The sequence below is a fragment of the Dermochelys coriacea genome, chromosome 13 (assembly GCF_009764565.3).
Source record: "Dermochelys coriacea isolate rDerCor1 chromosome 13, rDerCor1.pri.v4, whole genome shotgun sequence".
In the NCBI taxonomy this organism is placed as follows: Eukaryota; Metazoa; Chordata; order Testudines; family Dermochelyidae; genus Dermochelys; species Dermochelys coriacea.
Window position 1 is genome coordinate 20,090,208 of NC_050080.1, and position 26,132 is coordinate 20,116,339.

Below are 26,132 nucleotides of genomic sequence, written 5' to 3' on the forward strand. Positions count from 1 at the left end.
ACAGAGCTGAAAGCAGAAGGGGCTTTTCTAGTAACAGGAATCAAGAGGGGGCCATGGCTGGGCCATGGGGAGGAGGGGGTTCGGGCTTGGGGCATGGCTGGGCTCTGGATGGTGGGAGGGATTGTAGGTGTCTGGTACCCTTGGTTGGGCTCTGGGGGCGGGGGGAAGGGAGCAGAGAAACAGGAACTGGGTGTCATAGGGTTTTCTTTAACTCCCTAATCCTGGGGGAATTTTTGTGTTTGTCTGTATTGTTACAGACGTACTTGCTGACAGGTATTTTGAAATAAGTTACCAAAATAATTGAAACGGTGTGATTATGTAGTGTTATTTTGACAAATAAAATTTGCAGAATTTTAAAATATTGGGCGCAGAATTAAATTTTTTAGTGCAGAATGCCCCCAAGAGTATAAAATGCAGATAGGCACCCAGTGGGATTTTCAAAAATGTTTAGGCACTTTTCGAAATCCCACTAGGCACCTGGCTGCATTTTCAGGCACCTACATATTTTTAAAATGTTGGCCTTTAGTGAATGTGGCTTAGTGTATTTCACCTGTTTTTTGGACCTGATCCTGCAGAGCACATTCAAAAACAGTAGGTTATTTAGTTAGCCCTCATCATAACCAGACAATGGAAGTGCAGTCATTATATAATTGTTCTCCTTGCCCATGGAATGTTTCCAACTTGAGCATCTACTCTGCAGCTTTACCTGAAGTACTGGCAGGTACCTTTGTTACTGCTTTTAACTGCTGATCATTTTTGTTCTACACTGTGTTTTGGGATGCTGGGAACAGCACTAGAATATAAACATTTCCAACCCCACCCTTCAACAGAGCCCAAAAATTAGTTTCATTCTCAACTAGGAGTTCAAGTTTCTCCATCTTTCTCATGGAAGGGAATAATACTGAATGAGGTTCTAGTATGGACTGAAGCAGTGTATTTCAAGGGTTTGGTTTGTTTAATACCAGAGTTAGAAGAAGGCATATTATACATGGTATTTCAATTCATAACTAATAGTCTCTTCACAAGCAACCTGTCTGCCCTGAATCCCAGTTTTAAAGGGCAATCTCTGAACCAGACCACATCTCCTCGAACCCCAGCTGGAGCTCTCCTGTGTCAATCTACCCAGCTCTTGGTTTTTATTTTAAAGCTAGCTGCAGGAAATGGAAATGAACGACACACTCCACTTAACCTCTATTTTGCACCTCTAAGAGATGCTGCTATTCATCTGATATGCCGAGCATGTACCCCACCCCATAAAGTGGCTTAGACTAACCTGAACACATCTCTAAGCTGGTTAGAAACTGCTTTCTGCAGAAATAGGAAAAACTGAGCTGGCATTTTTCAATCTTGAGACTGGGGAGATGTCAGATTTACCCCCTCCCCAGAGAGAAAAGACCTGGAAATCACTGAGTGGGTATGAAGAGCGTCTTCTCCTCCCTCAGTCTCTCTCTTCCACCAGCACCTACATGGGAAATAGCCATCACCTTCCCTCGGCACTGAGACAACATTCAAACCAGAACTGAGCAACCGATGCTTCCCTAACATTTCCCCAAAGGATCTCAATTCAAGGCATTTCACACACCCCTCAAAGGGTCAGGAAAGGAGGGAGCAGAGCAGCAGGTGAACTGTAATACATTACTTGGCATATGGCGCATGCAGCATAGAATAGACCTGGCTTTGATGTTGAAATTCCTTTCTCCATCCTGTAATCCCTGATTAACAAGGTGAACCACTTCATCTGGAGTGAGGTCGCCCCTGCAGGAAGAAAACTTAGAAGTTAGCTAGCAAGCTCGTGAGGTTTGGCATCCCAGCAATTCCAGAAGAAGAGAAACTGCTTCCCTAATGGTAACATCACTGAGCCGGTTGTATTATTGCTGTGGGCTGTTAAATACAGCAGAATCCAAATACTGCCCAACCAATGTGACCACACTGGCAAAATGTCAGAAAGCTAAGGGCCACATTTATATAAAAAGAGGAGTACACTGTACCCCCCTCAGAGCAAGAGGGAGCACGGTCTGCCAGGAACTGTAGTTTCAGGGCCAGATTTACAAAGGTATTTAGGCCCTTAATAGTATTTACAAAAGCACCTAAGCAGGTTAGGCCTCCGACTCCCTTAGGTGCATCTGTGACTCTCCCTTTGCACTTATGTGCAGCACTAGCCTCCTTTGTAACTGAGGTCCTCAGTGACCCACATCTGTTTGGAGGATGAGGGAGGAGACACAGCAGGGTTGCGTGGGATGCATGTTGGCCTGAGAGATGCACTTTCATAAACCCCGCGCTAGATCACCGTATTTCTTTGAGTAAATGAACCAGTTTGCCAGCTGGGGAAGAGGAACTTTTTTTTCCCTTTTCTTTTTTTTGGCCAGAAAGTCTGATTAAGATGCAGAGTTTTGCACTATCCTGGCAGCAGTGAGTGGTGTGACGCAAAAAGCAGCAGAAGCCTCAAACCATGTTTTGTGAGAAATCTCAGAGGTCTCCTTGCAAAGCTCAGTGCTGGTTTACTTAGCGACACGCTGTTCTAAAGAGCACAGATGACATAGAAAGATGGACTGAGAGCTACAAGGGCTGCTCCCAAAGGCTCAGCCCACTAACTTTGCTGGCAGAAAATGTTACATTTTGGATGGCGGGTTGGGGTGGGGATGTGTATCTGAACTATGGTGACTTCTTTAAGGGGGAGCAGCTTAAGCCAAAAATCTAACAGCTATTTCCCCACACAAAGACAAGACAATGCCCCCGGGGCAAGTTGTTCTCAGGAGAGGGCAGCAGATGGAGTGATTACCAAAAGAACAACATTTTTAGAAGGGGGGCAGGGGAAGGAAAAGCATATACATGACTATTACTGCATTCCAGATAGAAATAAAAGGTGTGCTGCCCCCCTCTGGTCCTATATAAACAGGGATTGGATTATACATTAACTAACTGACATCAGTGCTAGGCTTCTCCTTGCCTGAGCTGAAAACAGTGGGACCTCACTGAGTTGTACGGATGGGGAGATTCATTGCAAATTTCAGTGAACTCAGTGAATTACCAAGTGGTGAATGAACAATTACAAAAAAAAAAAAAATATACTGCATCTCAAAATTTACTTGGTTCATTTACTTTGACAACAGCAGTTTAGTTTTGTTTGTAACCCTCAATAGTTAGCATGCTGAAGCATGTTCTGGAAAAAGATAATTGAGACTTCACTACAGCACTCTGCTATTAAGCCTTTGAGGAAATGGGAAGACAGGAGAAGGAGCAGTTACCAAAGGACAGATGAAACAGCTACTAGTGTATATCTTTGTTAAGGCATATTAATGTAACCTAACTTGTGCTTTCCAAAGAACCTGTATGGATTCAGCTCTACATTTTGTTTAGGAGCATAACTGCACACACTTATTTCTATGCACAATTATCAAAATTGTGCTTGCTCACTGGGTAATTACGAGCAAGTGTGTCCAATTAGTTATGTGCCTATACAACTACTGTAATTGCACATGTAAATTAGGCACACAATTATGCATATAAAACCATGAAAATCTGGCTCTCCATATATCTATATCTATATCTATATCTATATCTATCTATCTCCTCCTTATTGTCTGCCGGGAGCAAAACCGTGTTCTCCATTTGCTGGTCAGTGGCTTTCGCGCATATCTCAGCGTGCTGTGTTGGCACAGTCTTACACTTTATGGATCACTTACTCTTCTTGGTCCCATGGAACAGGATGAACTTTGCAGTTGGCTAGGAGGTGAGGGCTGTACCTGACCTCAACATAGACGACACCTTCTTTTGCTTTCATTTCTACAAACTCATAGGCTATTCTTCTCACAGCATCGCGGTCCCCCCTATAAGGAAAAGAACAGGATTAGTCTGATTCATGAGTTCTCAGCAACCTATGGGCTGCTGATCAACAAGATCAGGGACAGTGGACTTGCTGTGGGTCTCAAGACTACAGATGCCCCAAATCGGCAATTCTAGCTTGCATGTGCCAGAGACCAATAAGAAGCTTGCAGCAGTCACCAGGGAATAAGCTACTTACGCAATGGCAGGCATGTACAAAGCAAACTTTTCTAGAAACTGGGTGAGAGTGAGTGGCTCCGTGTAACTGATATGCTGCAAGAGGTCTTCAACAGTGTCACCAGAGAGTGGAATTCCTCTTTTCCTAGAAATCGATAAACATTTCACATTTCTATTTCTCCACAGAATGGATACAGCACAGAAAAAAGGTACCTCAAATATGTGCCTCTGGAGCCCCACCCAGATAAGAGAGGACTCTGATCTCTATCACCAACAACAGACCCAGAACCATCCAAAGAAACTGAGCCAAACAGAACCTTTCTTTTCCTGGTGCCTTGGTACTTCCTAGTCCTGGAAGCATAAATGACAAATTATTTCAAGAAAGAAATGTCCAGCCCCAATTATATAGACTCAAGAGCTGCCAAACATCGGATTGCTTTTACCTGAACTGAGCCACGGAACCTTCACAGGTTTGCCTGTTACTAGTCTTCAAGAGCCAGTCAATCCTTGACCTTTCTGCTGAGGCTGCGAACAATTGTGATGTGGTTTCTCTGACGTGGAAATCTTTACATTGTGAGCCAAGGGTGACACCCACAAGCCCCTTCACAGAGAAGCCACCAAAGATCATCCAGATAGGAAAGCCCATCCATCTCTACCAAAAGCGGGCTGTATCTGAGCTTGTAAGCTGGAGGGGAAAGGCTACAGATCTCATTACCAAGGCCTTGGCCTTCTCTAGTTCCAACATCCAACTATACAACCTATTTACAGGAAAACAGCCTGACTGATATTGCTCCTCTGCTCAATATACACATGTTTTATTGCTCTGTGGTGTAGGAAATCTACACTACATTCAGAGTTCAAAGGCAAAGGCAGTTACCACAGATTTAGCCCCTGGCACTCGGCATGTGTCATTCATTACTGTTAAGGATTACTCTTTCCACATTGCCCTTTCCACTCTGGTGACACATTGTTTGACTAGTTTAAATGATAGACACCTCCAAGCCATGCCCTACATTGAACACTGCCCTTCCTGAGCCTGTGAACAGGCCCTTATCCTATCCTCATTCAAATCCCTCCTGCAGGCCTATCTCTGTCTATGGTACACTTAACTACAGTGGGCTGGATGCAGGGTAATTTGGGATCGACTACACATATAAAGATATAAGACTTAGACATACTAGACTGTGTGGAAGTCAATGTATGCACCATAAAAGGTGGATGAGTGCAGTCAAGCCTGACAGAATTCAAACCTGTGCTTTTAGGCAGGGATTGCAAACACAAGGCTTAGAGCACCAATGCAGAGTCTCTCTCACATGTCACCACAACGTTGCATTATTTGGATGTAGTCAATCACCGCCCGGCAACTTTATTTATTTGCTGTTTGATCTGTACCAAGCAGTTTTTGTGTCATGATCACTAAGTCATGATCACAAGCAGCATTCTATGCTTGGGGCCAGATTTTCAAAGCAGACTCCTACACTTCCCCCACAAAATGCTGTCTCTGCACAAAAACCAGCATGTGTTTTTGCTCTACCCTGAACTGAGCACTATCTGCTGGGAGGCGCCAACTTTATAGCAGACATGAAAATAGCTCCAGTCACCTCCATTTTATACAAGCATGGGGCAGCCCTGAGCTCCTGCAAAGTTTCCAGCGCAGTTCCCTCTGGTGGTTGAAGTATGGACACTCCAATCTACAAGAGTCAAGAGAATCCCCCAGGTAACCATACAACCCGGTCACCCACATTGCCATAAGGAAGTAGAAGAGCTCCAGAGAGTCAGATGTGTCAATGAATCCCTCACATGCACAGGATACCTATCCATACACTGAAATCTTTAATCCACTCCTTTGCTCCTATGATAAGTATAGATGGGTGAAATCAAGGGGAATTCTTACACAACATCCCAAAGGGGCATCCAAAAATTAATGAGATGGATTTTCTTGATGCACCTTCTGAATATTTATCTTGGCTGCATCACAGAAACTATTGCAAGTTCTGAAGGCACCTTAGGCATGTCCTGAGAAGTAATTTTTTTCCCCATACAAAAATATTTTATCAAATCCTCAAATCCATTCATCTTAGATCATGCCACTTCTATTCCATTTTTACTGGAAATTGCTTTCATGGCTAAAGACTCATCAACTATGTTGAAGTGTTATTTGTTTGGACATGGGAAAGAACCTGCAAAGGCTGTTGTTAGATTCAACCTAATCATGACATTCTTGATCAGAGGGGTTTCTGCCATACTTAAGAAATCTGGCATTGTTTGCCAATGTCCTTTACCTTTAAATAAATGTTCACTCCTGGAAGAAGTTTCATGTTTATCTTGTTTAAAATTATAGAGCCAGGTCCTCAAGTTATTAATTATTTATCTAGCCACTCATCAAGTGTATGTCAATTAACCAGAGTTTGCCTCCCCGACAGAATACGTCTGCTCCTTCTTGCTTAAGCCAGCAATGAAGCCATAGCACCGAAGACTTTCCCTGGCAATGTGTTACAACTAGAACGAGACAACTGTTTTTCTGCAGAACCAATTTTTCCCTCCTGCAAAAAGCCAAAAACAACCCCAACCCCATAGATTTTGGTTTGAATTTGGCATGTTGAGAATAAAAGTTTCAACTTTTCTTCATTTTGGAATGTCCCTCAATTTTAAGAAGTTTTAAAATTTCAAAATCAAAACCAAATATTATGGTTGACATGACAAACCATTTTTTCCAACATTTCAGTTTGGCAAAAATTTCAACACATTTTCATTTCAGGTCAACCAAAAAAACAATTTTTTTTCCAGATGTGCCCCTGAGCCGAATATCTGGTTATCCACACAGCCTGAATTATACCATCTGCCTGGTTTTGAGATGGCAAGGCAGGATCAAACAGAAAATTTACAGAGTGCTAAGAGAGAAAGCCCCTGCTGAAAACACAAATACTAGCATTAATAGTATGGCAAGTACAACTGACCCAGCCAATTGTTTTCTGCAGCCCCAGGACTGGCAGTCAACTACAAGGGAAAGCCAGTGGCAATACTGGTGCACTAAGGTTGTTTGCACTTTGCAGAACTCTTGCAGTTATTAATATGACAGAACACTGTGCTGTTTAATGGATATATTTAGAAATGGGCTAATAACTCATTCTTTCTAAATCTGTTTGGAAGCCTGACCACAAAATCTGTTTCCTCATCTAACCTGCTCATGTTGTTGTCTATAGCTCTGTGGCTTGTGAGCATAAGAAGAGGGGCACTAGGTCATTGTCTGGTTACATATTTGACACCAATTCAGTCCAGGTTCCCTACTACACTATTAGAAAGTGGTCAGCTCTGTGCATCATGCACTCAGCCACAGCGCTGGTCTACACTCCGACTAGGACATGCTAGTGACAGCCGTTTGTTGTTTGCACATTTCAAGCAGAGTTTCCCTGATGGACATGGACAGAGAACTTTTTGTCTGAGAATTGGGATGTCAGAATCAGGGGTGGGGATATACAGTGATCTATAGGGTAGTCTGTTGGCAGGACTTAGTAAACAAAAAATCCTTGTCTTTGTCAGCTAGAATCTTGATAGAAAGGACGTATAAACATAATTCTAGCTAACACGGGCCTAATCAGCAAGGACAGGGCCAAATTCTAGAAGTTTTCCTTTTTACATGGAGGAGCCTCTGTTCAGGAAATCTTTAAAAATCAAAGCACCCAGCTAAATACACTGAAGCAAATTGTTATTTTTAAACAACTCACTTGCCAAAGTATAAGATTGTTTCTGGCTTAATGGCTCCATCCAGATGAACATGAAGTTCTACCTATAATATAAATAAATAAATAAATAAATATTGAGGGAAAAAAAAAAGACAAAGAACAATGATACATTGATATAACTGTGAAAGTAATCTCTGGATCAGAAGATGCTACAAATACAACCAGTGTGGTGGAGTCACAAGATGGGAGCTAAGAGAGAGAACTTAGAAAGCTACAGAATATAAAAAAAGATACTTGATAAGTATAAGTTTTTTATTGAATGTCTGAAAATTGACAGAATTGGATTCACTGTTCTTCCTGGAGGTCACATTTTTAACATTCCTTTACAAGCAAACTCTGTTTCCAAGAACCTTTACATTGCTCAGGAATTTGTCCTACCCATATTTGGTCCCCCAATAAATAGGGGCGGGGGAGCGACATTTGCTTCTATCTTGCTCCATCTTGATATTCATAATCTCTTAAACCAGTAGCCCTCATCCGTTCCAGACCACTGTACCCTTTTCAGGAGTCGGATTGGTCTTGTGTACCCTCAAGTTTCACTTCACTTAAAAAACTACTTGCTTACAAAATCAGATATAAAAATACAAAGTGTCACAGCACACTAATACCGAAAAATTGCTGACTCTCATTTTTACCACATAATTATAAAATAAATCAAATGGAATATAAATATTGTACTTACATTTCAGTGTACAATGTATAGAGAGTGGTATAAACAAGTCATTCTCTGTATGAAATTTTAGTTTGTACTGACTTTGCCAGTGTTTTTTATGTAGCCTGTTGAAAAACTAAGCAAATATCTAGATGAGTTGATGTACCCCCTGTCACGGAGTCCCCCGGGCGATGCTCTGGGACTGCTCCCTATGAAGCCAGGCAGGACTCTGGTGAAGTCTCCTATCTGTGAGCAGACTGTCTGCAGGGCAAAAAGCTCACACAGCTTCCACCTTCCTGGATCTGACCTTCGAGCATTCAGCATCCTCTGCCCCTTCGTGCGCCTCCCACAGCGAGTCCACCCAAGCGGGGTCCTGGGGAAGCCAGAGGGTCCTGCACCCCAACTTCAGTCAGACGCGACTCTTAGCCAGCCAGTAAAACAGAGGTTTATTAGATGACACGAACAAGGTCTAAAACAGAGCTTGTAGGTACAGAGAACAGGACCCCTCAGCCGGGTCCATTTTGGGTGGCAGTGAGCCAGACAACCACATCTGCACTTCACTCCTGGTCCCCAGCCAGTCCCCACAGCCCCTCCTTCCTTTGGCTTTGTCTCTTTCCCAGGCCAGAGGTCACCTGATCTCTTCGTCTTCAACCCTTTAGCTAAAAGAAAAGGAGTACTTGTGGCACCTTAGAGACTAACAAATTTATTAGAGCATAAGCTTTCGTGAGCTACAGCTCACTTCATCGGATGCATCCGATGAAGTGAGCTGTAGCTCACGAAAGCTTATGCTCTAATAAATTTGTTAGTCTCTAAGGTGCCACAAGTACTCCTTTTCTTTTTGCGAATACAGACTAACACGGCTGCTACTCTGAACCCTTTAGCTATCACCTTGCAGGTGGGAAGGGCCAGGCCATCAGTTGCCAGGAAACGGGGTGTCGGCCATTCTCTGTCTCCAGACCCCTGCACACACCTGCCCTCTAGGGCTCTGCAATGATCATACACCCTTATCCTACCAACTAGATACTTAAGAACTGCATAGGGGAAATTGAGGCACCCCCACAATTTTCAAAGAAAACATTCAGAACAGTCCCACTTCGTCACACCCCCATCAGACCTCTGTGTACCCCTGCTTGAGAACCACGCTCTTAAAGGCTGACTAATCCTGATTTCTGCTTGCCGAGAATGCCATTCCACAAGCACGTCAATTTCTCAACCAAAAGCTACTCCTGCTTTGATCATGTTTCAGAATGGTGCTTTAGTTTACGCCCATTACACGAGACAATAGCGCAAATCACCTTTAATTCTAAACCCCTGCTGCCACACACTTTCAAAGATAAATAATTTCTGCCAGGAGCAAGACCTCTTGGAAGATGAAAGACTGGTGCCTTTTCAACATTTGGTGGATGTTGCAAATTATTTAGGAGAAAGTTGATAAAAATTATTTGGAAAGCACAAAATTAAGGGGAAAAAGCCTTAATGATAAGATGTTTAAGCAATATTTTGTGTATGCAAATAAAATTGTTCTGGGAACACTGGGAGAGAATGAGACTTAAAAAGGAAAATGGGAAGAAGTTCTCAAGTTCATCACAATTACCAAGGAAGAACGGGATGAAATATTGTAATTAACTCCAGGTGTGTGGAGAGGAGAGAGGCATGGCTTACATCTTTCTTTATAATAAATGTTCAGTGTCAACATACCAGTGTTTGGAAGCATATGTAAACAAATGCTCTTCTGCACCAGGGGCCTCCCACGGAGGCTGTTTCTGATATCTTCTGGGATCATGTTCATCAAAACTGACTTTTTGGAAAGCGAAAAGCATTGAACAGATTCATTTTATTGAAGTTGTTGCCACATTACTAAGTCATTAAGGAAATTTCTCTTGTTTAATTGCACTAAGGGGAGCTGTGCACATAATTCTCAGCAATCTCAAGGAGAAAACGCCCCTCAGTTGTTTTTAAAATGTTATCCAGACCAAATGAAACATTTTTTAAAATCACAGCAGGCATTCAGCGGAGAGATGAGTGAGGACAGTCATAGTATGAAGAGCACAAGACCTTGGTTATTACATGTCTATTGTGTCCAGGTCTTTCTGACAACTGCATGGATTGCAATGTATCTACCTTGAAACAAAGAGACTATCCTGTGAATAGACACTTAAGAGATCAGGACTGTTCAAGTTAGAGAAAAGATGAATAAGTATGAATTAAGAAAGACAAACAAAGTAATGAATGGGACAGAGAAGGTAAATGAGGCACACCTGTTTGCTTGTTATTAATAGGAGAGATGAGGACATTCAAAGGAATTTTTAAAGGCAATAAATTTAAGACTGAGAATAAAAAAATGTAATACAATGCAAATTTAACCTGTCAAACTCACTGCTACAAGATATTGAACTCAGGAACTTAATAGGATTCAGTAAGACTGGACATTTATGTTGATAATGAGAATACCCATAGTTACATTAAATACTATTAAAAAAAAAGGAAGAGGTGTAAATCCTCTTGGCATCAGAGCATATGCCAACCAATAACTGACAGGGGTTAGAAAGAAACTACTCCTACAGACACGTTATTCCTTAATCATTCCTTAACTGTCCACTTCAGGGTTTATCTCTGACAGAGCTGCTACTGAACAAAGAAAAAAACAAGAACTGAACTAGCTGGACTACTGGTCCGATTTGGTAATTCCTGCTACTCTGTGTCAAAGTAGTGGGTTTTGGAGTTTGCTCTGCTCACGCCCATCCTGCTGTCTTTCAGGAGTTCCAGACTTTTGAGCCGTCACTGAGAAAGCTGTCTGCTGCATATAGGGGTTTGCAACCGTCCAGGTTTTCCCAGGATTGTCCCTTTTTCGAGGTAGCTGTCCTGGGAAATCTCTAAGAGTGCTCGGTACGCACTGCCAGCTGTCCAGTTTTGTGGGCTAAGGAGCATCCCAGATGTCCCATTTTTTTTCCACCTCAGAGGTGGCTACCTTACCTGCACATGAGTCTGATGCAAGATCCACAGTCTCATTGGAACATGCCATTGCAGCAAGCCATGGTCACATGGAGAGCTTTGAGTGAGACTAAAACCTGGAATTTGAGCCAGTCTTACATCAGGAGCCAGGGCAGACAGCAAAAACATTGGAATGATACACTCTTGGTGGCCTGAGATGCTGGACAAACAGACTGATCCATTCAAAACCAACTGCAGCTTTCAGTTATAATCATCAAGCCTAGATATCATGGATATGATAACTGTGGCTAAGTACAAAGCATTCTACATCATGGCTAAGGCTACATTTTAGTCATAGGTATTTTTAGTAAAAGTCATGGACAGGTCGCAGGCAGTAAACAAAAATTCACGGCCTGTGACCGGTCCATGAATTGTATTATATACCCCTAACTAAAACTTGGGCTGCGGGTGCTCCATGGAGGCAGTGACCCGAGACCCCTGCTGGTGCTCAAGGGGAAGGGGGGTGGTGCATAGCCTGGGACCCCGATGGTGCTGGGGAGTGTAGGGGGAGGCAGGCTCCCTACCCAGCTCTGCGCAGCTTCCCCGAAGCAGCCAGCATGTCCCTGCAGCTCCTAGCGGGAGGGAAGGTCAGGGGGGCTCTGTGTGCTGCTCCCACCATGAGCACTGGCTCCACAGCTCCCATTGGCCAGGAACCGCACCCAATGGGAGGTACGGGGGCAGTGCCTGCAGGCAGGGGAAGCGTGCAGAGTCCCCAAGCCCTTCCACCTAGGAGCTGCAGGGACATTCCAGCCACTTACCTCAGGGGGGGGCTCCCTGTAAGCGCCACCACACACCCCAACCTCCTGCCCCAGCCTTGAGCCAAGCCCCCTCCCACATTAAACTGCTGCTGCTGCTGGCCCAGGGGCTGCCCAAGTGCTCGGGGAGTCCCAGAGCCAGCCGCACCGGCCGCTGCAGAAGTCATGGAAAGTCATGGAATCCGTGAATTCCATGACCTCTGTGACAGCCTCGCAGCCTTAATTATGACCCTATGTAAGGGAAGGATGGAACTGCTCATCTTTAGCAATGGCCTCAGGATTACAGGCAATGCTTTTCTCTCTGCCCCGATTTGCAAATCCCTGAATTGGACTGGATCTAGTTACCTGAAACACCACCTCTCCAAAGACAGCTTTGCTCCACGGGAGCAATGAAACTGTCGACCACTCGGAGACTCATGATTTCAGGAGGCAGAACTTTCATAGGAGCCAAACCAAGACTATGGAACTCACTGCCACATGACATGAAATTAAGTACTAGCCTCACAGCATTCAGATCCAAATACAGTACCAACCTTTTTATTTCGACAGAACTTTTCAGCAATAGCTCTCTCTCGTGTTCTGGCACTCATGCTTCTTTCATTTATTCTTTTAAAACACATACACACAACCTCTGCTAGCAGGCTTGAAAGAGATATCATTGTTGTTTTTTATTCTAGGGTGGCATTCAGTTTCTATGGAGATGGATGCAAATACAAGAACCCAGACTGGACCAGGTTTTGACCTCGTCTTTCATTGGCATGAGATTTTTACCCATATATGAATTATACGGTTCTAGTAATTAGGACAAGGCTACCAGAGTGAGACCCAGAATGGAATCAGCTGTGGGGGAGCAGAGGACAAGGGAAGCAATAGAAGGAGAGAGGTAGCAGCAGGGAAGGAGGGATGGGAGTCAAGGTGGAAGAAGTTAGCAAGAGGGACAGGAGTGAAGGATGTGGATGCAAGAAAGTGCAGCAGCAGGAGGGAGCTGTAGACCATGCAGAGCACAAAGTGATACAGGTCCTGGATCCATCCTCCTCAAAAATGTAAAAACCAGGCAAGTTTTGAATTATTGGGCTCCAATTCCATTCAGTTATTGAGTCTTCACAGAGGTGTAACTCCTTGGGGGTTTTGGTGGCCACACAACCCTTTCATGGAATTATAGGCTTGAGGCTCACTATCCATCTTTATTCCACATTGTGCCATGTACAAAATCCTAGCAACGTGCATCTGCTTGTTCCTAGCTCATTTCAAACATTTCCTGCAAAAGCGACCCACAAGTGCAGTACTTTCATGGAAGTGACAGCAACATTAAGTAGCTTCCTTTAAATTGTGGGTCATCTGCCTCTACCCTTTGTTGCTATTGTAAACAAGACACTGATAAACGGCAGCAGGAAAGTAACAAGGTTCCACTCCATGTCTCCGGGAGAGGGTTCTCTCCCTCTCAAATAGCTTGCGATAAAACAGGGATAATAAAGTTGGGCAAGGCGTATCTGAGAAAAGTAGCATGCAGCTTGCAAGGAAAAATGCCCAGCACTCTCAGGTTCCCTGGGCTACAAGGAACTACCAAAATCTGACAAGAGCCTTGTCTATCCAAATGAAATGGACAAGTAGGAAACTGGATAAGCACAGGACTTTTTGCATTGTTTATCATGGCTGATTGACTCTTTGTTTCACTTTGCTTCCTTGGGACTGGGGAACACCATTCTCTTTCCCAGAAACTCATCTGCCAGGTGCTGTTGGTTCTTGAGGACATGGATGACCGTTACAAAGATCTAGCTCTTTTTCTACCCTATGCAGTCCAAACATCCAGTGATGTCTCATCCAGCTTCACCACTGCTGGGGAACTTGGCCCTCATCCACTGGTCCATCGTTGGCTCTCGCTCATTACTCTGAGCGGGGCTCTTATCAGGTACTACTTCAAACTTTCCATTGAAGGGCAAAGGGGTGCACACTGACCCCACCTGGCACCACCCCCAGAACCACTCCAGAGATTTGTGGATTCACAGGATTGAGCCAGATTTGGGAACTTCGCTACATGATGCCTGGTGTGACACGATCAAACATGGTCATTCTGGCTGGCACATTGGTTCTCAGTAGACCAGGCACGTTTGGGAAAATCATCAACATATGCAAGGGACATGACCTTATTTTAGATCAATGAGTTCTCCAACAACTAAGGGCTTAGATAAATCAGCTTTCACTGAACCACATTTCTACACAGAGAAGTGCAAATAAGCTAAAACAAGCAAAGAACTAAAACTTTTATATTATATCCTTAGAGGGGCCAGAACAGTGAGAGATGGAAGAGGCCATGCTCTCAAATACATTGCCCTGCATGACAGGACAGAGGAAACAGCTACAGTATATACAAAATGATATAGTACTAGTAAGGCCTTGCAGTTTGGACTAAGTTATTATTGTGCTGCAGATCAACTAGTTCTCGATCAGGTTTTTGCCTGTTGCACAATGTTCCCCCTGAAAGATCCCCTCCAGCTGGTGCCCTCACATAGTACTGCCAAATAGGCCAAGCCTCCCTTGGCTAGAAGCAGGCTACATCTGCACTGGCAGAAGACAATGGAAGGGATGATTGTGCTTGTTGGTTTATAAAACTAACTCCACAGTGGGCCAAATCAGATAAAGCTGTCTCTTGAATTCCTTTGAGTGTTAACTCTTTCAGGGCTGCTTGACAAATGGCGACCTACTGCTCAGTCCATGGAGCTTCATCAGTATTGTGACCAGCAACAATGTTCTTCAAGACATCTTTAAAGATGGCTGGGTAGATGCGACATGATGTCCACTTGCTTCCCTTCTGGAGATCTGGCTTCAAATCCTATTTGTGCCCTAGCTGAGAGTGAATTTGTTGATCATCAGCTGGTTGATCCGTCTCAAAAATCCACTTTGCAAACTGTCACAATATTCAAGCCTTGTTGAGAAGAGAGGTCCAAGACTGGACTAGCTGAGGCAATACTGAAGGTCAAGAGGGGTAAGCGTGCACAGAAAGTGCAGGTACCCAGCATACCTGGCTCTCAACAGGCCCATTTGCCCTTCACTTACATAATCAGTAAATTCACAGATGGCTTTTAAAAAAAGGTCATCAGATACAGTGACCCAGAAAAGTAGCCTTTGAGCCAGGTGACATATAGAGTGTTTACTCATTCTGTTTTAAGGCCTGATTTTCCTTTTCACTTACACCAAAGTTAGGGAAAGGTCCATGGAAGTTAATACGTAGGGGGATAAATACCTGGGAGGGTGAAGAGCTATTTAAGCTAAAGAATAGCGTCGGCACAAGAACAAATGGATATGAACTGGCCGTGAACAAGGTCAGGCTGGAAAGTAGAGGATGGTTTCTAATCAGAAGGATGAGGTTCTAGAACAATGTCCCAATAGGAATGGTGGGGGCAAACAACTTAATTAGTTTTGAGAGAGAGCTGGACAAATTTATGGGTGTGACTATATGACGGGGTTGCTTGTAATGGTAGGAAGCAGGGTTTACCAGCCCTGGGGCTCACTTCCAGTTTATATCGCTAAATGCTCATGCTCCAGGTTTTCAGCTGGCCACCTGCAGGGGTCAGGAAAGGATTCCAAGTGTATTCGGGGTGGTGGGTGGGGTTCAAATCTCCTTCCTTAGAAGCATCAAGGATAGCTACAACTGGAATAGGACATTGGACAGAGTGGGCCAGGCTTTGAGGTGGCACCAAGCATTCTCTCTCAGAGATGCTTAGCTGCTTGGATCTTGCTCACACGCTCAGGGTCTAACTGATCACCACATGTGTAGTCTGGAAGGAGTTTCCCCCCAAATCCAACAGGCACTGACTGTGGTGCAGGGGTTCGCCTTCCTCTATATCATATGGGTGCAGGTCACTTGTCAGGATTATCTTGGTATATCTCACTTAATTTTCCTGCCACTGCAGAGGCCTCAGTCCCTCTTATTGTCTGCCTGTGGCCATGGGTGGCAGGTATAATACATCAGGGAAGGAAAGGCAAAGCTGCCGCTGCTGGACACCTGGGCCATGGTGGCCCCGGCCCTTCCTCGAGACCCCCACTGCCTCCTCCACTCCACACCCCACCCCCACACAGGTCCCCACTGCTCACCATGTCCCTCATCCTCCAGACAGGGGAGTGAGGAGGGATGCGGAGAGCCGGCAGTCTGAGAAGGCTCAGCCAGGCGCTGGGGTCAGCAGCTTGGCTGGGAGGATGCGGGGGGTGCACTCAGGAACCCAAGGAGCTGGCATTAAGGGGCCAGCAGCTTGGCCTGGCCAAACTCTGGGAGGGGCGTGGGGGCGGCTCGGCCTGGCAGGCACTTGGGGGCCAGCAACTCGGCCCAGTGCTCAGTGAGACCAGCAGCTTGGCCCGGAGCTGAGGCAGGCCCGACTCTGGGGGAGGCGCCTGGCGGTTCAAGGGAAGATGGCGGGGGGGGGTGGCAGCTTGGCCCAATGTGGCTGGGGCGGGCAGGTCAGCCGTGGCTCCTCCAGTCGGGGAGGCCCCCTCAGAGTCAAGACTTCTCCTTTTATGGGGTGGGATGGGGGTTTTGGGGCTCCAGTGTGCAGGGCCTTGGGTGGAAGGGGCCGGGCTGGCAGGCTAGCCTCTCCAAAGTGGGGTTCACCTGCCACCCATGCCTGTGGCACATAATAGTCTCTCTTCCAGGCTACAATGCTTTGATCTAACGTTGGCTGTTGAGTTTGGTGTGCAGGTGCTGGGTGGTGTTGGTGGCCTGTGATACCTATGAAGGAGGTTGGAGTAAATGATCTAGTGGTCTCTTCTAGTTTGTATTAATGGTCACACAACTCCACCCATTATGCTGATCAACTGAGGCGGGTATTAATGGATAACCCAGTCAATGACTGTTTAATAATTAAAAAGGCCTTTAATCATCAGTCACTTTGCTCAGGTGTATGTATCAGCACATCATTATCAGCATTTTCTAAACCACCATATATTAACATGAACAATAACTGGAAACTATAGTCATTGCATGCTGTATCCGTTGACTCATTCAGTTACTGAATAACTTTGAAAACTTCAAGTAGAAAAAATTAAGAAAGGTCAAAACTCAGCATATGGTAAGAGAAAGGATGACCTGTACACGTGAATATCCACTGTCTCAAGCCAAGGTAGTGATCCGAAAAGCGAAATCAAACTTTGATGCTGCATGATAGCATCATCCACCCATTCTTGGTTTTTTTCCCCAAAAAAACCTTTGTACTGTACTTTGTCCCTATGTCAAAAGGCTTTTAGCAAATGAGAAAATTCTGGTAAGTCACAAAAATCTTTCTGTCATAGAAAATACCCATCCAGCTTGCAGCCTGTTGCTTCCTGGACAGTGACTGAGCATGTGCAATATCTACCATTAAAGTATCAATTCATTCCCAAAAAGCAATTCCACTATTTAGCATATCACACACACACACACACAGGGAGAAAACAGTCATCTTGTTTGGATACTACTATGTATAAATACCCAAAACTCCCTAATATCAAGACAGTGGTGAAATGGCTGTGGAAATAGCATCTAGATGTAGTCTCTAAAAGAAAACTTCCTGTTAGAGGTTTTTAATGCAAGTCATCGTATTAGAAATGTGAGAGAGATCTTTACAGCAAGGTTACAGAAAATGCTGTTGATTAGACAGACGCCACATATTGCTTTCTCATCTCTCCTCTGTTATTTTGTGTTGGGCGTTTGTCACCATTAAAAAAAAAGGCCCTTCACACACATTGAACCTTGGAGGGTTCAGAGTAACACCTGCCCTACATTAGAAGTGCCTGGAATTTATTTGGGTTTAATAACTCAACTGCAATGCTACACAGTCTGTTGGACAGCATATGCATGTCGCACGCCAGCCTACGTTCTCATCCCACTGTTCTGTCTGCTACCACTGTTCTTTTGAATGGACAGAGTACTGAAAGTGCAGAGATTCCTGCTCTCAGAAGCACCTTGCTCAGCTGATTCAGATGCATGCTGTCAATTAGGAACTAGTCATGCCTTATGTCTCAGGGAAGTTATAAGAGCTAGGATGAAAAGCAGGCACCTTGATGCTAATTAGAGACAACTCATGAAATCAGGTCCTTGTCAGAATACTAATACTGGTCATAAGATTGACAACAAGGGACAACATTTTTCTACTAAGACACTGGGTCAGAAATTCTATTTTTCTACTGTAGGTAGCATCTGTCCCCTGCCAAGGACTCTGAGTAACAGGAGAAAGTCATCCACTAAAGCAACAAGGGCTGTATCCATACTACATCCTAGACTGTAGCCTGACAGAGGAATCCAGAATACTAGTAGTTTTACAGACTGCTTTTTTCTAGCTTCTCAATTAGCTTGCTTAGGAAAAAAAGGTTAGACATCCAAGCAGTTGTTAGTACAGTCTCAATGTCAAAAAAGAGTTTCTTCGGTATTGTCTATTGCATGTTTCAGAGCGAGTGACAGATCCTTCTTGTCAAAACAGGGGTTGACCATATCTGTTCAGAGGAGTCTCAGATGTTCTGTACTTTTTTAGAATCCAGGAAGAGAAGGGGTCAGAGTCACAGGTGCTTTCTATGCTTCTTATGTCGTCTTATGTGAATAGGCTGAATTCCTGGAAAAAGGGCATTATGTTTCTGGTCCTGACCTGTGCTTAGCTTGTTCTTGGTGGCCCATGAAGCCAGCCAAGTTATTAGTGAATGTCTCTATGAAATAAGATGATAATTCTTGGCATCAAACGGTGCTACAACTGAGAAGAGGCAATCTAGGTTCACTAACTGATTTAGGATCTGGAAAAGTTATGCAAAGCATGACTTCGCTACCTATCAGATTCCAAATTATACAGCATTTTTCTTCCAGGATCATATCTTGTCTTCACTGGCTCCTACTACTCCACTGTTTTAACAGTCAGTGAGATGCATAAATGAGAGAAACAGTCATTTATGCTTCAGATGGCAAAAAATTAAAGTAATCATTGTGGGTCAATTTCTGCTCTTAATGGCACTGACAAAATGTACTGATTCTCTGGAGTTCCATCATTGAAATTCCAAGTAGGATTTGGTGTTTAACATCTAAGGATGGCTAGGGTTTGATGGCATGACTGTAAAGAAGCATCTCCCACCAGAGATGGCACATACATTACTGGAATAAAACATGCGTAAGAATACCCGTGTACAGACTTTTCTAAGTAGCTGTATTTTTCTGATGTCAGCTCAAGCTAAGAGGAGAAAAAACTCAGAATGAAAGAACATGAACCTTACAAGCATCTAGAGGATAATGGGATGATAAATAATGACCACCATGGATTTATCAAACACAAATCATGCCAGACCAAACTAATTTCCTTCTGCCATAAATATAAAGGCAAGGGTAAAACATTTAAATCCCTCCTGGCTAGAGGAAAAACCCTTTCACCTGTAAAGGGTTAAGAAGCTAAGATAACCTTGCTGGCACCTGACCAAAATGACCAATGAGGAGACAAGATGCTTTCAAAGCTGGGGGGGGGGAAACAAAGGGTTCTCTCTGTCTGTGTGATGCTTTTGCCGGGACCACAGCAGGAATGCAGGTCAGAACTCCTGTAAAAAGTCAGTAAAAGTAATCTAGCTAGATATGTGTTAGATTCTGTTTTGTTTAAATGGCTGATAAAATAAGTTGTGCTGAATGGAATGTATATTCCTGTTTTTGTATCTTTTTGTAACTTAAGGTTTTGCCTAGAGGGATTCTCTATGTTTTGAATCTGATTACCCGGTAGGTATTTACCATCCTGATTTTACAGAGGTGATTCTTTTACTTTTTCTTTAATTAAAATTCTTCTTTTAAGAACCTGATTGCTTTTCATTGTTCTTAAGATCCAAGGGTTTGGGTCTGTGTTCACCTATGCAAATTGGTGAGGATTTTTAATCAAGCCTTCCCCAGGAAAGGGGGTGTAGTGCTTGGGGGGATATTTTAGGGGGAGATGTTTCCAAGTGGGCACTTTCCCTGTTCTTTGTGTAACACTTTGGTGGTGACTGCGTTTAACCTAAGCTGGTAAGAATAAGCTTAGGGGGTCTTTCATGCAGGTCCCCACATCTGTACCCTAGAGTTCAGAGTGGGGAAGGAACCTTGACACCTTCTTTCACAGGATTACGGGCCTAGTGGATGGGAGGAAGCAGCAGATGTGATAGATCTTGATTTTAGTAAGGCTTTTGATATAGTCCCACATGTTACACTCATCAACAAACGAGGGAAATGCGGTCTAGATGAAATTACTATAATATGGGTGCACAACTGATTGAAAGACAGTACTCAAAAAGTAGTTCCTGCAGGGGTCTGTATTAGGTCTGGTACTAGTCAACATTTTTATTAATGACTTGGATAACAGAGTGAAGAGTAGCCTTATAAAATTTGTGGATGACACCAAGATGGCAGGGGTTGCTAGGAAACTGGAAGGCAGGATTCGAATTCAAAATGACCTTGGGAAAAATTGGAGAACTGATCTGAAATCAAAAAGATGAAATTCAATAAAGGCAAGCGCAAAGCACCACACTTAGGGAGGAAAAAATCAAATGGAGAATAACAACTGACCAGGTGCTGAAAAGGATCTGGAGATTATAATGGATCGCAAATTGAAGATGAGATATGTAATGCAGTTGCAAAAAAGGCTAATAGAATTCTGGGGTGCATTACCAGGAGTATCGCACGTAAAATGTCCGAGATAATTGGCCCGCTCTATTTGGCACTGGTGAGGTCTCAGTTGAGTAAATTTTAAGAAAGACATGGACAAATTGGAGAGTGTCGACAGGAGAGCAACAAAAATGATAAAAGATTTAGAAAGCCTGACTTATGAGGAAAGGTTAAAAAAATTGGGCATGTTTAGCCTTGAGAAAAGAAGAAGGTGAGGGGCGGGTCTTCAAACCTGTTAAGGGCCGTTATAAAGAGATCAATGATCCATTGTCCTCCATGTCCTCTGAAAGTAGGACAAGAAGTAATCGGTTTAACCTGAACCAAGAGAGATTTAGGGTTGATATTAGGAAAAGCTTTCTAACTATAAGGATAGTTAAATACTGGAATAGGCTTCCAAGGGAGGTTGCTGAATCGCCATCACTGGTGGTTTTTAAGAACATGTTGATAAACATCTGCAATGGGTGCATATACTCAGTCCTGCCTCAGGGTAGGGGACTGGACTAGACCTCTTGAGCTCCCTTCCAGGAGTCTACATTTCTATGATTCTGAGGAACTGAAAAAGAAGAGAGGCATTTTCAGCTGTTTGAAATTTTAATGAGTTGGTGCAGATGTTTATCTTTTACTTAACCTCTCATCCTGCAGAAAAACCAGGAAGATGGCTCAACAATGTGATGTCTCACATCCACTCTCTTTCTTCCTCCTTTCAGCTGAGGATAACTAACCACAGATTGAGAATTGGCTGCTACCCATTTGGATTAAGTGCCTGTTGAAAGCTGAATTCTGTCCTACCAGCAGCAACCAAAGTAAACTAAAGATTGAAGCGAGTCAAAGATTCAAAGAGAGAGCCAGATTCTGCTATCATTTATGCCAGGTTTGTACCACAGTAACCAAGATCAGAAGCTAGCCAAGAGGCGGCCTCTTTGGTGATGTTCTCTGCAAGAGACCAAGGATATGAAACTAAGCATCTATTTTCTATTCTTCCCCCTCTCCTTTTTTGTTTTCTGTCCAAGTATAAACACAATGAACACCATGATTTGTATAAGTAAACTGTAACTTATGACCTTGCTTCAGATGTATTTGTACTGCAAATGGCTAAGTGAAATATCAGAATACATTTTACAACTGTGATCTGTGTGATGTCTTTGGGCAGACAGAAATTGTCACCAGCAAAGAACTGAACAAAATATACCCAAATAAATAAAAAAAATCTGAAACAGAAAGCCTGTTACAACAAGGGTTCTAAGAGAACAAAAACCACTCCCATATGCTCAAATAAATTTGTTAGTCTTTAAGGTGCCACAAGTACTCCTTTTCTTTTTTGCAAAAACCACTCTATAACCCAAAGCCAGAGCATCCTTAGTACATATCCCAAAATCCTATCAACATGCGATTATCAGCACACTGTCACTGAAGCTAATATTTTCTATATATATAAAAAATGTAAGCTCAGAGTTTGATTTTTTTCTAACAATGGACTACTCGCCACTAGAGGTTCTCCAGAAAGCCTAAGTTTTAAATAATAAGCTACTAAGGAAAGTGGTGTGTGCACTTGTGTATAGTGACCTTTATTTTTCATTAAATGAGACACACTGAGATCACCTTAGACCCTATGCTTATTTCTGAACAGTTTAATGTCAAACATACTGCACATTACACAAAAGAGGTATTTATCTAAATTCAATAAAACCAAGAAAACTTTTTGGTCTATGCTCATCTAACACAGAGTGTAAATTATTCTTTCAATGTGCTGAAAGTAGAACATTCTCAAGTATCCTTTGTTTTAAATGGTGGTTATAAAAGTGATAGGAGGCTGGATGACTCAGGGAATTGAGAATATACACAGCATTTCACCTACAGATCAGTAGCTCTGATGAAACTCATACTGATAGTGACTGAAAGGGATCATCTAACAGTTATTTTGTGGCCTCCCTCCAGATCAAAGCAGACAGGTATCCACTCAAAAATACTACCACTAGTTTCCCCCTTTGTTGGCAGTAGCAACCAGGAGGCAAAGAACCACATGCATCATGTAGACTGAACTCTCCTCTGATCCTAATGGGGGAATTCCAGGTCAGCATTGAGCTACAATAGCAGGATAGCTTGGAGGAATCTTGCACTGCTGCTTCCCATACTGTGCCCCTGGTCTGCCATTAAAGAGGACTTCATACTCCATGACCATAAATGTGACACCTTTTTCCAGCACTGATTTCACTAGGAGGCTTAATGGGTACATCGTAAGCTTGGGTAGTCAACAAAGAATCTTCCAGGTCATTCCTAGAAGGTAATCTCTCTTGCCTTCTTTTCCTGCTTGCTCACATTAACAGAAAGTTTAAATCTCAGTGTTAGACCTTTTTTCAATACAGAAATTAGTTCTAAAATGGCAAAATTTACAATCAATATTTTGTGATTTTTAGTTGTCTGGAGTGAGTCTGAAAAAACATCCTTTGCCCTCCAGTCTTGGATGGTGGGGAGGAGGGGAGAGAGAAGACAGGATGGATGGATACAACAGACCATGAGCTAAACTTCAACATCTTACCCCTTACATCATTTTCTTTATAGGCTTGCTTGTGCTGCTAGATACTTTTCACTTCACTGCTTGTACTGTTATCAACTCTATATACTGACAGTACTGCAGGGATACATTTGCTGGTGACTGTTGTGAAAGGATTCCATCAATCTCTAGCTAATTTAATACTTGGTGCTTAGTTTTTTAAATTATTTTTGCATTAACAATCTTTTTATATGTTGCTTATTTTCCTAAACGTTGGCTAGCCACAAACATCACTCACTGCCAGGGGCAGTGAGTTGTATGGGCCCGTGGTGCCCGGGCTCCAGCAATATTCAGGGCCCAGGGGCCCAGCCCCACCAATGTTCAGGGCCAGGTCTCTCCCCCGGCCCTGTCTGATGCTCCCGCATGCCTCCCCCGAACGTCCCCTGGTCCCTTCTTAATGCCCCTGCGTGCCTCCCCAGGGCCCTGGAGCAGAGTCTCTCCCCTGCAGCTCCATGCTGCCTCTTGGCATCAACAGCCTCTGCAGGGTCCTAGTGACCCCCAATCACTACTGCCAGGGCAGGCTAACCCTGAGCCTGCCCTTCCCGCTCAGACCCTTTCGTTTTCCAGCGGGACCCTTCACTAGCACAGGGGGCCCCCCGCCCGCAGTCACCACTCCTGCCCCACACTGGACAAGGGGAAGCCCCCCCCCCAGTGAGGCTACAGTGAGGGGCAGCAGCAGGGGAGGAGGCGCACATGGGATGGCAGCCCCTCGGGCACCCACCACAGAGGAGGTGAAGGGGCTTTCTGTACCTGAGAGGGGCCCTAGGAGCATGTGCAGTGACAGTGGTGCGAGGTGAGTGCGGTGCAGGGGGGAAGTGGGGGCCCCTCCCCTGGAGCTCACTGATGCCTGCAGGGAGAGGGCTGGGGGGAATCCTCCTCACAAGCCCTTGCCCAGGAGACAGCCTGTCTGCACCCCAAACTCCTCATCCCAAGCCCTGTCCCATCCCAGAGCCTGCACCCCTGGCCAGAGCCCACACCCCAACCCTCTGCCTCAGCCCTGAGCCCCTCCCATACCCCAAACCCCTCATCCCCAGCCTACAGCCCTCACCCCAACCCTCTGCCCCAGCCCTGAGCCCCTCTCACACCCCAAACCCCTCATCACTAGCCCCACCCCAAAGCCCTCACATTTTAACATTATTTTTAAAAATATACAGTATATTGGCTTCCAAGGCAGGGAGGGGGGACTTGGACCTGTTCTGGGGCAGCACCAAAAATTATTCAAACCTGCGGGCCCTGCTCACTGCTATCAAAAGGCATCAACAACGGGTGCAGCCGTAGTTGGAAACTACAAACACTTGCAGTCATACGGTATCAATGCTGGGCCAGCGACTCTCTCAGCAGCAACAGGGATTGCAGTTCTGCTCTCGCAGACCACGCTTCCTCCTACAGTCCCTTTAGGGCGAGAGCCGGACAACGTCTTCCTGCGTGCACAGGCAGCGCCTAGCCCAACGTGGGTGCTGCTAACCGGCGTACAAATAATAAGTCGGCAGGACGAGCAAGAGAGAGAGTGGAAGCCGCAGAAGACAAACCCTTTACCAGCAAAACGGGGGGCGATCGGTTCTGGTTGGCAAAGCCCCTCAAGGTAAATACAAGCCCGGCTCCGCACAATGGCCCTTCCCGTGCGGTGCAGGCGCCTCTGCAGGCAGAGGAACAGCTGGGTCTCCCCCGCGTCCCGCGTGTCCCCGGGAGACCAAGGTGGGCTCGGGGCTGGCCCGGCGGGCGTGCTGGCCACGGATCTGGCTCTAGGCAAGACCCCCCCGGGGCAGGCACGTGCCGGGGTGCGGGGGGCTGCCCAGGGAAGGGAGGCAGCCCCCGGCTCAGACCCAGGAGCGTCCAGCGGGGGCAGCCGGCGCCCGGCTCAGAGCCTCAGCTCGCGGCGGGGCCGACCCGCTCGCTCACCTTAGGCAGGTCGAAGACGGGCGCCTCCTGCCCCGCGCCCCGCTCCATGCTGCAGCCGCTGCTCCCCCTCCAGCCCGCTGTGGCGGGACACCAGGGCTGCCGGGCGGCGGGAGCCCGGCCCCGCCCAGCGCTCGGGCCGGCCCCGCCTCGCGGACAGCCGCGCGCGCCCTTTCCTGAGCCCCCCCCCGCCCCCGCCCCCTGGCGGCTCCGCTAGGGCGGGGAATCCCTGCAGCCTGCCCCGGCCCCCGCTCCCCTCGGCAGCCCGGGGCTCCCCCCCCCGCCCCTCCCTTGCAAGCAGCTTCCTCCTCTCTCCCCCAACCCCCCGGGCCCCTCAGATCCCCTACAGCTCCCCCGCCCCCTACTGGAGCCTTTGCGGAGGTGCCAGCCGCCCGGAGAAGCCCCGTGGTGGGCTGCAGTATAGAATCATAGAATCATAGAATATCAGGGTTGGAAGGGACCCCAGAAGGTCATCTAGTCCAACCCCCTGCTCAAAGCAGGACCAAGTCCCAGTTAAATCATCCCATCCAGGGCTTTGTCAAGCCTGACCTTAAAAACCTCTAAGGAAGGAGATTCTACCACCTCCCTAGGTAACGCATTCCAGTGTTTCACCACCCTCTTAGTGAAAAAGTTTTTCCTAATATCCAATCTAAACCTCCCCCATTGCAACTTGAGACCATTACTCCTCGTTCTGTCATCTGCTACCATTGAGAACAGTCTAGAGCCATCCTCTTTGAAACCCCCTTTCAGGTAGTTGAAAGCAGCTATCAAATCCCCCCTCATTCTTCTCTTCTGCAGACTGAACAATCCCAGCTCCCTCAGCCTCTCCTCATAAGTCATGTGCTCTAGACCCCTAATCATTTTTGTTGCTCTTCGTTGTACTCTTTCCAATTTATCCACATCCTTCCTGTAGTGTGGGGCC

At 45.2% G+C, this 26,132-nt stretch overlaps 1 protein-coding gene across 4 annotated transcripts in view; it reads right to left on the reverse strand.

Moving 5' to 3' along the window:
* Positions 1-25,381, reverse strand: part of ADA (adenosine deaminase) — a 73,512-nt gene extending 48,131 nt beyond the window's left edge. The window contains exons 1-5 of one of the 4 annotated variants that reach the window (XM_038369100.2): positions 25,214-25,341; positions 7,725-7,786; positions 4,022-4,144; positions 3,684-3,827; positions 1,640-1,755 (exon numbers count right to left, since the gene is read on the reverse strand). In XM_038369100.2, coding sequence (XP_038225028.1) covers positions 1,640-1,755; positions 3,684-3,827; positions 4,022-4,144; positions 7,725-7,786; positions 25,214-25,261 — 493 coding nt within the window. In that variant the 5' untranslated portion in view covers positions 25,262-25,341. Of the gene's footprint in view, positions 1-1,639; positions 1,756-3,683; positions 3,828-4,021; positions 4,145-7,724; positions 7,787-25,213 lie in introns of all 4 variants that reach the window. The other 3 variants (XM_038369102.2, XM_038369101.2, XM_038369103.2) reach the window with 3 other exon arrangements.
* Positions 25,382-26,132: the final 751 nt, after the last annotated feature.